The sequence below is a fragment of the Thermobia domestica genome, chromosome 14, assembly GCF_964235325.1.
Source record: "Thermobia domestica chromosome 14, izTheDome1.hap1.1, whole genome shotgun sequence".
NCBI classification, from domain to species: Eukaryota; Metazoa; Arthropoda; class Insecta; order Zygentoma; family Lepismatidae; genus Thermobia; species Thermobia domestica.
In genome coordinates this window covers 77101390-77115213 of record NC_137467.1, presented here as the reverse complement: position 1 = coordinate 77115213, position 13824 = coordinate 77101390, and the positions used below count along the sequence as shown (strand labels likewise).

The 13824-nt window shown below is 36.0% G+C and overlaps 1 protein-coding gene across 4 annotated transcripts in view; it reads right to left on the bottom strand.

The window, feature by feature from the left end:
- The window catches only part of Ube3a (ubiquitin protein ligase E3A), a 98994-nt gene that overhangs the window by 25037 nt on the left and 60133 nt on the right, over positions 1-13824 (bottom strand). For all 4 annotated transcript variants that reach the window (XM_081738605.1, XM_081738607.1, XM_081738604.1 and 1 more), the window contains exons 5-6: positions 6116-6260; positions 360-565 (exon numbers count right to left, since the gene is read on the bottom strand). In XM_081738605.1, the coding sequence (XP_081594731.1) occupies positions 360-565; positions 6116-6260 (351 nt within the window). The remainder of the gene's footprint in view (positions 1-359; positions 566-6115; positions 6261-13824) is intronic.

Here is a 13824-nt window from a genome sequence, read left to right as displayed (position 1 = left end):
ATCATCTTTAAAAATCTCTTTATATGCAATACCTTCGTTCATGTTTCGCAGCATCTCAGATAAGCGGGGCTTCTGGGCCCAAAATCTCTCTGCAAGTGAACTTGCATGTCATTGAAGTCAATTCAAATCATGATCTACACTATTTGGTGATTTAATGTCAGTGAATATAATACAATATACTGTATTTATATTAACTACTATGCCACACCAGCAGTTCTCAAACTGTGGTATTGGCTTGGAGGAAGGAATGACACTCCCCAACAGGGTCTGGCGGAATCATTGGGCACAACCTACGAAAAAACTGAAAACGGTTGTTATACAACACTTCAAAATATAAAGGAAAAAAGGAAATTGCTTACGGGGTTCCAGTCTTGTAAATCATGGTAAGTTCCTTTTTTGCCCATAAGCTTCCTGTACACCACCATTGGGAAGTGGACATCAAGTATTATGTTATTGTATATTGCCAATCCCAGTACGATACCAATAAGGGTAAACTGTGCATCGCTTTCAAATGAGGTTGGATTAAACCACACAGTTTGCGTTTCTTGTTCTAATGTAAACATACCTAGGGAGGAAAGAAAATATTATAACAAACACAATCGAACTTTCAACTTTAATTTAACAAATAAGAGAAGTATGAAGTTTTGTGTCATTCAGTAAAATCTAGGAACAATTGCGGTTTTAAATAGTCCAAAATATACATTCTACGTGGTACTTGACAATTAAGGTGTTGGGTACATGTAGTGTTATGATTGTGGCCAGCATTTTCACGAAAATAATGAAGTTTCACTTTCAGTTCTCATATTTATACACTCAATCTGCAGATTTCAATCTACAGATAGTTATACTCTGGCCGGTGAACGATGATATCTGACAGCTTTGCACAAGACCACGGCGAGCGAGCAGATGACAACAGGTCAACCAATCTTAGGCTCAGAACCTGTCGCGCCTCCATGGTAACCACCGCACATTGCCAAACTTTCACTCACCCCCTCCCACCCTTCTGCTGTCCGGTCAGTCAAGTCCCTTTGTTTAGAACTTCCGCTTTGGCGTGTTGTGTGAATATTGTGTGGGTGAGTTAATTTTTGTTGTTGATTCGTATAAACGTGGATCTTGAGGGAAAATGGCATCTGCAAGCAGAAAAGAAAAACTTGTTGTTTTAAATAGTCAATCTCGGGGACTTGTGTATAATTTGCGGGAATATTTTGAGGCAGAAAAGGAAAATGGAGGGCCATTACTTCTACTTTCTAATGTTGTACAGAGTGTCTGCAGCTCTGCATATCGGAACAGTCACAGTGACAAGGATCACTAAAGAAAAATGCCCAGAAAATTTGAAGGAGCCTTCAAAGGTGTTAAGAATTCCCGAAAGAAAGAAAAACTTCAAGAGTGACAAATCTGGATGCATTTCAAAAAGATACCATCCGCCGGCATCTTTATGACTATTACCAGCGAAAAGAATTTCCACTCGGAAAAAACTAGTTTATCGTTGGTATTGAAGGATCTTGAAAAGAAGTATTCTGGGCGAAAAGTTTTGTTGGAAAGAACAGTTGTTGTTGCCAAAAGATGACAGTTTTTGCGGGACATTTTACAAGAGCATTGAGAAAACGTCGTGTGGATAGATGAAACATGGGTTAATGCAAATCATACTACGTCGCAGGAGTGGATGGATGATACCAATCTAGGCACAATAAAAACACCTCTTGGAACGGGCAGCTGTCTCATTCTGTTACATGCAGGTTCATATGAGGGTTTCATACCGAACGCCTTACTGCTGTTATTATAATAATAATAATAATAATAATAATAATAATAATAATAATAATAATAATAATAATAATAATAATAATAATAATAATTAGAGACCGGATATTAGGCAAAATGCCTATTCTTTAATATTAAAGATATGATCAAAAATAACGTTTTAAAGTTTATATAGGGGGTTAAGTTTCGATTAAAGCCAATTTTATTTTGCTTATTTTGCCTATTTCGACCTTTACTGCCTAAATAATTGCTTTAGTGCCTAATGTTGCCTATTCTATGCATTTTCTTCAAAATAAGCCTTCATTCGGAAAATATATAATTTATATACATAAATAATACACATATATGTACATATATTAGGTGTTTGTAAACACAAGCATGTGGTAGGTTACAATATATACACAGGGTGAACTTCTAAGATGTGCACATACTTCCGAGGTGATTAATGATATCAAAAAAAGGCAAAAAGTTCTCTTGTAGTTTGTTGAATTCCGTGTCGTGTGCAAGTGATAATTATGCCAACTTGGAATGGAAAATCGAATATTGACAATTGGACTGGAACAGATAGATGTGCACATACGTTGGGAGGTGATTCGTGACATGAAAAGAAGACAAAAAATCCTGTTACATGTGGAATTCCGCGTCGTGTACGAATCACAGGGGTGCCAACTTGGAATCGAAAATCGAATCCTGACAATTGGAACGGAACAAATAGATGTGCACATACGTTGGGAGGTGATTCGTGACATGAAAAGAAGACAAAACGTCCTTTTGAATGTCACGAATCACCTCCCAAAGTATGTACACACTTTTATGTCTCGCTCCAATTGTCAGGATTCGATTTTCGATTCCAAGTTGGCCCCCCTGTCACTCGTATACGACGCGGAATTCCACAACATGCAAGAGGACTTTTTGTCTTCTTTTCATGTCACGAATCACCTCCCGAAGTATGTGCACATCTTCCAGGTTCACCCAATATATATGGAATGCATAGCAAGCTTCGTTTTTATATATGCAATAAAAGAAGATATTGACAAAGAAGTATGTTTCTATATTCTTTGAGCATTATTTATGACTTGAATCTATTTTTTTAATGGTATTGAGTATTTATCTTCATTATTTCGAGCTACATTTTAGTGCCTATTTTACTGCCTATTTTTTAAATTTTTAGTGCCTATTTGCCTGCCTATTTTCTAGGATTTTAGTGCCTAAACATCCGGTCTCTAATAATAATAAAAAGACTATCAGATGACGAGGAGAAAATTTTATGATTAGTTTGTCAATTCACTCCTTCCAAACATAAAGCCCAACTCCGTAATTTTGATGGACAATGCGTCCTATCATTTTGTACAACTATGCAAAGCCCCTACACTCAGCAACAAAAAAAGCTCAAATTTTAGATTGGTTATAGAATAATATTCCAGGTTTCAACACGTCAATGTCAAAAATCGAACTTATTCAAATAGTAAAGCTTCATAAACACAGATATGTACAATTCACAATAGACAAAATAGTTAAGGATAATGGGCACAAAAGTAATTAGGATTCCTCCGTATCATTGTCATTTTAATGCTACTGAAATGATTTAGGGCCAAGTGAAAGACTTTGTAGCAGAAAACAACAAGTTGTTCACGTTAACATCTGTGCGAAACCTCGTAGAAGAAGCTATAGGAAAAGTTTCACCCGAACAGTGGCGAAAAGTAATTGATCATACATGGGGTGATATAAAAAGAGCGTGGGAATCGAAAGGTATTTTGCAAGAAAGAGTAAACAGACTTATAATAAATGTTGGAGATAGGGACAGCGATAGTGATTCTGAGGCTGACACATCTAATGAGGAAAGTGTTCCAAGGCGAGAATGCATTACTCGAAGATTGTAGTGTTCTTCCTCTAGAGCAGCAGTGAGAGCAAAAGGTATGTACGAATAGTTTTTCATTATGTATAGCAAAAAATGCTACATTGGTGTGTATTATATTTAATGTTCGCTGTAGCGTTTTTCACACTAAAATTTGTTGTCGTTTTCTTTCTTACATACACTGTAGATTTCTCTCTATCGTATTGCTGTTATCGTATATGAAGCAAGACATAATTAATATTATACAATATATTGTGTTTTTCATTCGTTGTTTCATTAACAATTAGTATGGAATGTTAAAAATCTCGCCGCCCGCATAGTCCGGCCGCACTCAACGAGGAAGCAGACGATTCTCCCTTTTCGTGAGAAGCACATGGCAACACCGCACTCCTCAGTCGTCCTCGCGAGCTGAGCTGTCTGAAATCATCGTTCGCCGGCCAGGGTATAACGAAATAATGGAAACACCTTGAGAAAGTACCTGATTAAAACCAGCGTTAACCTATTTTTACATCTTTGCACATTTTCGTTTTTATACTTTTATTTCTTGCCCACTTTTGACATTCTAAATTTATTTATGTTTATTCATTCACTCTGTATGTATATATGTTTACATCAGCCTTACATAGGACTATCGCTACAATAAAATTTTGGTTTGTCAATTTCCATCCAACTGGCCCTAAATTTAACTGCATCCTAACTCATACTGACTTTCTCCAGTCCTGTTTAAAACTAGGAGTGATCTGAAAAGAACTAACCCCGACAATCTCACTTTCTGTTTTTTCCTACTACTCATCCTGCTTTTGTATATATTTTGGCGATTTACTGTTGCTTATCTTACAACAGTCACCCTACGAACTCTGCGAAATCCAGTCCCTCCTGAAATTTCGCCCATCTTTTATATCATCGCTATTATTAACTTACAAGTTCATAAATTAAAAAAAAAAAAAAAAAAAAAAAAAAAAAAAAAAAAAACAACTTGAATCAGAAAAAAGAAATTCTAAACCGTTTTGTTCCTTTTTGGTAACCGTTTTATCAACTTCGCTGCTAAATTAGCACCTCTTGAGAAATGTTTTAACAGGAAGACAAGCGTTTGAACTTGAAAAATTACAATTCTACATCAAGAAAGTAATAACTTTTTTTTTCAAGAGGACACGGTTAATTCTTTGAAGTAAGATCCCACAAAAATGAAGGAACCTTTTAACATGATTCCAGTTTAGTTACGGAGTTATAAAGAATTAAGGGAGTTGCCAGAGGGCAATGAAATGGTCTGGAAAACTTCTGTTTTGCCATGGATGCAAAGTAAGGTGGTTTTACTTGTAAATTAATCAATATGTATCATATAGCCACTATTAGAAAAGTCACAACGTCCATATTTCGAAGCTTCTTATTTCTTAACAGAAATCCGCAATAAATGCCTAATTCAAACTCTCCTGACTTTGTCCTGATCACGCTCTTCCAATACCTTTCCCGCTCCCGCATAGCAATCAGGTTTTCTTTGCTCTTTCATTCTGCTTGCATTTTAGAACTGACCCAGCAAGAAATTTAAGACGACCCTAATGCTTAATCTATACAACACGATCTCAACCAGTTCTCAAATCTCTTTTTTTTTTTTTTTTTTCTTTCTTTTCAGAATCAAACACATCGACTTGTTTTTATTTGCCTACAATCTACGTTAGTCCTAATCTAATCAGCCTAGTTTATCCTAATCTACCTTACCTAACTTATCTACTAATGTTCCTCAGTTAATTTTTCTTCCAATATTTCGAATTCTAAACTCCAGTACTCCAACTCAGGGACAAACACAGGCTTTTTCACAATAAGATCTTCACAATTTCTTGTATTAACATGGGAAATTTAAAAGCAATGAAGTAAATGTTATCACTACTGTGGTCCTACTCCTATTATCATACTATATACAATCACTTTTGAATATATATACAAAGACTAGTGCACTAATCAAACTACTAATATCCTTTTTTATGCGATTTTTATATATTCCAGATTTATCAACAAATTAATTTTTTTTATCTTCCTAGTTATAGTCCTAATCACTCGCCAGGAGACATATTTGAATAGTTGTGTGCTCAATGTAGCCAAGTCATACTATTAAACTATTTGTGTACCTACATCCATATTACAAATTTTTAAGTTAATGTATGAACTTCTTATTAAATTTTCACTGTAGACACTAAAAAATGTGAAGATTCTACTGTGAAAAAGAACTTAAGCTTATGTATGTTCCTAAGGAGGAGTCTATACGTGTAGCACTCGAAATATTGGAAGAAAAATTAACTAAAGAACAGTAGTAGCTAGGTATTTCGTCATACGAATTCAAGTTTTACGATAAATTCGATATAAGCCCACCGTTGATGCACTTTTCTCTCTCTCTCTCTCTCTCTTTTTTGTTTTAATCTTTGTTTTTTAATCTTTCTTTTAAACAGTAACGGGGGCTGATATGGATGTATTAAAAGAAACTGAAATCACATGAAATATACATACCGAAATCAGGATTAAAAATTTCTTCTACGATAAGCTGGAAGAATTCTTTGGACACTCCTCCTTCATCAATACCTTGTTCTCCTTCAAATTCTACCACCAACTGTTTCTTCAGATCCTTTGGATTTTCCATTGCTACCATTTCCAACTGAAAATATAAAACAAGTTATCTCTAATTTTTTAACTTGGTTTTAAACGCTATTGAGGTTAGCTTCAGAGGACTTGTACAGTCCGCAGCAAAAAACCTGCAACATGAGTATGTAAGTTTATTGTGAAACTACGCCTAACAGCGCAGGGAATCAACATAACGTCTAAGTGGCACGAATTACGCCAGGAGAAACCTAAGCGTCCTTCCTTGCACACTTATTTTGGAGCAAAAGAATCCGTCGTTTCACAATAAACTTACATGCTCATGTTGCAGATTTTTTGCTACGGACTGTACAATCAGAAACAATATTAAGATAGGTTGGAGCTATCATTTCGTATACCTCTAACCTATACTTAATATTGTTCCTGATTGTACATAGCGTAATAATCCTATAAATAAGATAGACTGAGCTACGTAAACTAGTGCGAAAAGAACCAAAATCACCATTTTGGCCAAACCTGAAACCAATTGATTTTAACCACTGAATGCAATACCTAATGTCGAAATAACACATATCGGTACATATTTCATACACAAAATGACACTTATATACACACTCTTTTCTTAAAATAATGTACAAATCCTTTTCTGGTGAAGTCTCTCAATTCGCACCTGCTAGTAGCAACGTTTAGCAAGAAAGTTTACAAAAGAATTACGATTGATCTTATTTGGAGTTTAATGTTCTTTTTTCAGCACCGAGGCTATATGAAACGTTGACCTACAGCTAGCAATCTTAATGTGGTAACATATGTTCTTCCACCGCCTTTGTTTGCTACAATTCTGTCCACGAATTCAAGTTTAATTAATATATGAAAGTTCAGTTTTTCTCTTATATGTTGAGGGAATACAAAATTGCATTACAAAGTACGAAGTAGTGTACTCTCTCTCTCTCTCTCTCCTTCCTTGACAACCCACATCTGCATTTTGAGAATTAACTGGTTCTTGCACACTTGCAGGTCAATGTAGACGCGTAATGTATTTTTAAGTTCTTCAGTATTGTATAATTTTAGTGGTATTACAGTTACTTCGACGGTTCCATGTTTATTTTGGTCTTTATAATAATGATCTCTTGTCGCGGTATTTCTCTGTTACTCTTAATGTTTACACATAAAGATGGCTCCTGTCATCAGATGCAACGTATTATATGGACATCAGTAACACCACTCTTTCTTTCTGTACGTGCTGATTCACTTCTGCTTATCTTGTCTGAAAGTTCTTCTTCTTTTCTTTTGCTTATATTTACCAGATTAGTATTTACCAGATTTTTTGTTCCGATGTCAGTGCTAAAACAGGGGGGGGGGGGAACCAAAGGGGCAAAGGGGTAAAAAAAAAAGGATTTTTTAACCCCCAAAATCCCGTTTTTCGTAATTTTCCCGCCTTACATACATGATAGGACCACGTGAGTCATACCGTCTGAAAGGCAGTTCCATTCTGAAGAGAATGACGGTCGAATTATTATTCTAGGGTAATTAGGGACGTCTCAGGGATTTTTTGAAAAATATACTTCAATATAGGGAAATATGGGGCATTGTCGGTATATATATATTTTTTGCGGGCTTATTTTTGAACGTAGAAGATTGAAATTTTGCACAAACATTCAGTCCACCGAGTAGTATTTACCAGATTTTTTGTTCCGATGTCAGTGTTAAAACAGGGGGGGGGGGACCAGAGGGGCAAAGGGTTAAAAAAGGGATTTTTTACCCCAAAAATCACGTATTTCATTTTCCCGCCTCACATACACGATAGGACTTCGTGAGTCATACCGTCTGAAAGGCAGTTCCATTCTGAAGAGAATGACGGTCGAATTATTATTCTAGGGTAATTAGGGCCGTCTCAGTGAATTTTTATCCAAATATACTTCTGTATAGGGTAAAAGTGGGGCATGGTAGGGAAATTTTTCCTCGCGGGCCTATTTTTTCACGTAGAAGATTGAAATTTTGCACAGACATTCAGTCCACCGAGTAGTATTTACCAGAAGTTTTTTTCCGATTTCTGCGTAAAAACAGGGGGGTCCAGAGGGGCAAAAGTTGAAAAAAGGGAAATTTTGCCCCCCAAAATCCCTTTTTTCAGGAATTTCCCGCCTTAGATACGTGATGGAGACATGTGAATGGTACCGCCTGAAAGACAGTTCTATTCTGAAGAGAATGATTAGCAGATTATAGTCCTAGGGTAATTAGGGATGTCTCAGGATTTTTTTCCCCTGAGATCGTAGTGTTTTATGGTACTTTGGGGCACTGTGGGAATTTTTGGTACAAATTCTCTCGCCCTTACTATTCAAGATAGAAACTTGAAATTTGGCACACACATTCAGTATACAAAGTACTATTTATCAGATTTTTTTTTAGATGGTTTCGATCACACAGGGGGGGGGTCCAGGGGAGGCCAAAGTTCGAGAAAAAAAATTTCCCTCCGAAATTTTCACTTTGACATTTTTTTCCCGCTTCTGGTATATGGTATGGACATGCAAGTGATACCATTTGAAAGCCAGCTCTATTCTGAAGAGAACGAGGTATGGACCATGATCCTAGGATAAATAGTGACGATGCAGTAGCTGCTTGACTGAAAGTCTAAAAAATAGCCCAAAATGCCAGGACCCTAAAAGGGTTAATCATATTTACTACATTGAGCATTTCCATTTTCCCGTTTCTTCTCATACCATGTGTAGAAAATTGGCCCATATCCCCATGAGCTGGCGCCGCCACTGCCTGACTGCTTGATTTTGCATGGATTAAGTGGATTATCACCACTGGATTTAGTGACCTGAACTTAGTTACTGTAGAACATTTCATCCGGTTTCTCCTGTTCAAGTTCGCGGGTGTCCCTTGTTAGAACTTGTCTAAATCACTTTCCCCTATTTCTATGGTGCTTTTGGAGCTATGCACATTTCTTGTAGAGTACTTGCAGGGGCTATCAGGATGGACGAAGCTCAGCCACGTAGGCTGTTTTATTCTTGGAGAAATAAACTATTTGCAATAAATCCTCCTCCTGCTTTAGTGATGTGTTCTGAGTTTCTAAATTATGTCGATCACTATGATCTTTTGGATAAATGCCATTTTGTATTTTACATACGTATTTCAACCCTAGTGCAGGCAAAATGTTTCATCCATAATTCTTTAAATATGACATCCACAAACAAATTGACGGTTGTATTTAAGCCAAAAAGAATAATAAGACAAAATAAAAATAAAACCGGAGAGTAAACCAAAAAAAAGATCAGGGCTGAAAGGGTTAAATCTAGCTGTCTCGAATAGTAATAAGCCTTGTTTCTAGGGAGTTAATAGCGTGGTCACACACTGGCGGACGGCAATATCAACTCACTTTCTTCCTCTGCATTTGTCGGGCTCAAAATGTAACGACCAAGTTTAAATATGCACAACCACTGTAATATGTTTCTAAACAACGTTCCACGAGTCAGGAAGTCGATTTACAAACCGATAATTCCATTTCCGAATTGTCACATCAAACAATTTTTTTTTCCACACCTGTAAACTGGTGTGTAGGACGTTGGAAATTGCTTAGATTGCCAAGTTCAATAAAGATACTGATGCCCACCACCGGTTCAACATTGGTAGGGGATCAAAATAATAAAAATCTGAAGCATTTCCAGCATCCTTTACATAGTTTACAAGTATGGAAAGAAAAAGAGTTTACTTGATTTGACAGTTCAGAGATGAAACTGTCGATTTGTAAATATGTGGTCAAGCTTTTAACTAAAAATAAACATGGATGTGAATTTTAATTAGTTGAAAAGAATATTGCATTTTGCCCAAATTTTCCTATACAGTTTCGGTAGATTTGCCTGCCTTCATCGGTAGGCTGGAATCCATTACTGGGAAATCATTTTATAAAATGATCAGCATCTTAATACTCAACGCAGCCTTCATCATCATTAACCAATTTTAAAAAATTCTTTTAAAGTGAAAGGGTCTTTCCTAGTAAGATAGTGAAATCGGCCCTTGATCCAAATTGGGTTGCTATTGACCCAAAAGGTTACCTTTGACCTAAAACTACCTCAAAAAAATTTGACCCCCTCCCCTTACCGAATTATCGTATCATACATGCTCAAAATTGAATATTTTTAAATTTTGGTGGGGGTGGTCGACAAATTTTTAAGTTTCACAGATTGTAGATACTATCTAGATGTAAATGTGTAATTTTTTTTTCAAAACCATCGATGCGTATTTTCTTTATTTTCTTGCGTGTCGAAAATTTCCAAAAATTGTAGAATTTTTTTTTTGGGGGGGGGGACACGTCGCTGATTTTTTGGTTGAAAAATTTGTTATACCTTTAGGTACAACATATATTTTTTTGGGGCCTGAAAGGGATGGCAACATTGTCAAAAAGAAATAAAACTGAAAACAAACTTTTTTTTTTTTTTTTTTTCCAGTTTTTCCACCATTTTAGAGCCCTCAAGGCTAGGGCCCCTTCAAACAATCCTTTGCAAAAGTTCACAATTTTCATTTTTCCTGCATTCCTTTCGCTTGTATCCATTTCGGAATAGAAACACCAAATATATATCTTCGTAACAGTGCTTCCGCTTCAACCGACTCTTGCACAACAAAGTTACATAGCTCGCGGCAGAGAGCGCCACTGTGTGTGGCCAGTGAAGCACGTACTGATAGATACGAGGAGCTGACGCGAGGTGTTTTGTAACTTCGTTGTGCAAGAGTCGGTTGCAGTGGAAGCACTGTTATGGAAATATATTTGGTGTTTCTATTCCGAAACGGACACAATCGAAGCAGCCGAAGAACGACAGAATCGAAAGGGACGCAAGAGAAAGAATATTTGTGAACTCTGGCAAAGGATTGTTTGAAGGGGCCCTCAGTGAGAAAAGTGTGCGAAAAACACGTTTGTTTTCAGTTTTATTTCTTTGTGACAATGTTGCCATTACTTTCAGGCCCCGAAACAAATATATGTTGTACCTAAGGGTATATCAGATTTTTTAACCAAAAAAAAAAAAAAAAAAAATCAGCGAAATGTCCCCCCACCCCCAAGTTTTTTCTACATTTTTTTTTGGAATTTTCATCACGCAAAAAATAACGAAAATACGCATCGATGGTTTTGAAAAAACTGCACATTTAAATCTAGATAGTATCTACATCTGTGAAACTTTCAAAATTTTTCGACCACCCCCACCAAAATTTTAAAAAATATTATTCAATTTTGAGCATGTATGATACGATACTTCGGTAATGGGAGGGGAAGGGGTCATTTTTTTAAAGTAGTTTTAGGTCAAGGTCAATAACGACCCAATCTGGATCAAGGGTCGATTTCACTATCGTACTAGGAAAGGCCCTTTACTAAGTTTAACGTCCTCCAAATAAGCTTCACGGCTATAGGAAACGGTGATAGTAAGATGTAAGATGACAATGATGGAAGAAATTTTGAAATGACCCACCCAAGAAGTGTAGAGTATATTAGAATTCTACTTCGTGAATCTCAGTAGTTCTTGTTTTAAAGTTTTTGCAGGCCCGGCGGGAGCTCATGTGGTTCGGATTCCACGTTAATCAGTAGGTCCACGTCTCATATAGCCTCGCTGCTGAAAGGGACGCTAAACTAAAATCAACTCAACAAAGTTTTTGCAGGAAGCTGTATTCTACTTCAAGAGATTTTCAAGAACATCAACCCTGTTTAATAAGATTTGTGACCTCATTCTTCATCAATTCTGTGCAAGATGACATTTAATTTTGTAATGTGAGATTATTTTCTTGTAAAGCAGGGAGTAGCGATGAAGGCAGGGGAATCAGACAAAGCAGTATAGGAATAATCTAGCACGACGCAGTAAGTGGCTAGTTTTAACTAAAAACTTATTATTAACATCAATCAATTTCTAAATTGATATGGATACTTGTATTCAGTTTAAACCTTTATACACAACTGTCAGTAGTAATCTTCTTCCAGGTTGAATTAATTCTCAAACAAAAGAGAATTATACATGGTATGTGGATATTTTACATAACATAATAAACATATTTTTACAAAGTCTAGGAATATACATACACTATTAAATTAGTAAATAAACATAAAATTTGGCAATGTATCGCAAAGAGCAAGCTTTTCTAAGAAATCTTTCACGTATTTTTAACCTACACTAAACCGAAAACTAACTTACATTTTTAAATGCTACATTTTTATTACAGTATTATTATACTTATCTATAATGAACGATATTCAAATCTTCTATGAATTTACAATAATTATCCCCATCCATACTTCTACTAGAGCAACCTAAAATTTAAACTTAGCAGCACATATAATGGTGATAAAGGCAGTGGAAAAATGAATAACTGAACCGAGAATCGAAGTTTATGGGTTGCTGTACCGATGCCTTAAGTCAATCTGGTCCCTTAATAACCATACACATTCTCAGCCCTCAGCCACTCACACTCTTGCTTGGTCAACTAGGCTTTACATTACAGAACATCTTTTGACGGCTTATTTAGATATAATAAATATAGAAAATAACCAACTTTATATCATACCAATGTTGATACATCCAAGCACAACAGAAGCTGAGGTATAACTTGTGTACAATGAATATCTGAGCATCAACTTTAAGAATGACCATTCAGGGAACGGACTGAGTAGCGCGGTCGTTAAAACATTGAGACGGTAAGCCTGAGACTCGGGTTCCCTATCCGGCTGTGTATCTTTGTATATTATTAAATTTATACTTACACAGGAAATAGTTTGAAATAAAATCGGTTATTTCCTTCATTTATCATCTATAAAATATAGGGTGTTCATTTATTATGTAGCCAAAATCCACTGGTGAAATCTCACCTAAACAAATAAAAAAAGCCCATATGGACATAGGTCGAAAACCGCGTTGTTTCAAAGTTATACGATGCCGAAAACAAGATCTAAATATCCATGCTTCAGAGTTAGGTCGCACCGGCGCAACGAATTTTATAGAGGGAACTGGGGTATCGGAACCCTGATTTAAGCACGTATGGGGAAAAAGAAGAAATATTTTAATAGAAAATGTTAGCTGTTATGTCGTGTACATGAGTATTATCATTTGTAAATTTCACATTATCATTAATTTTAATATCTGCAATTATGCATCATAGCACAGTTTAGCATCAAAGAAAAGTGGCTGATAACACTTGCAAACCAAGTTCTAACAGTTATATCATTAGATAACGGTGATCTAAGCAAGATAAATGTCATACAAAACATGATAAACAAATAATTGCAAAGATACGGAAATCCGAAATGCTGTGAAAATGAACGTCAGTACAAAAGGATTCGAAAAAACTATTTAGCGAAGAGCAGGTGAATCATGGTACATTCACTTATATCTCACTTTTTCTATCCAATAGTAAATACGGTAGATATTTCAAGTAAATGATGATGAAAGAAATGATAGAATGAAAAGTTGGAGGAAACGCGGGATCTCGAGTAAACCCATTAATACGATGTACACCACGAATTTACGTACTATAACGTAATAAACAGTGTAAATATTTGTTCTGAACTACTACGCTGAACAAGAGTCCAGATAACAATAATAATTATAACAGATGCTCGATGTGTCATCCGTCACCTCAATACAATACTT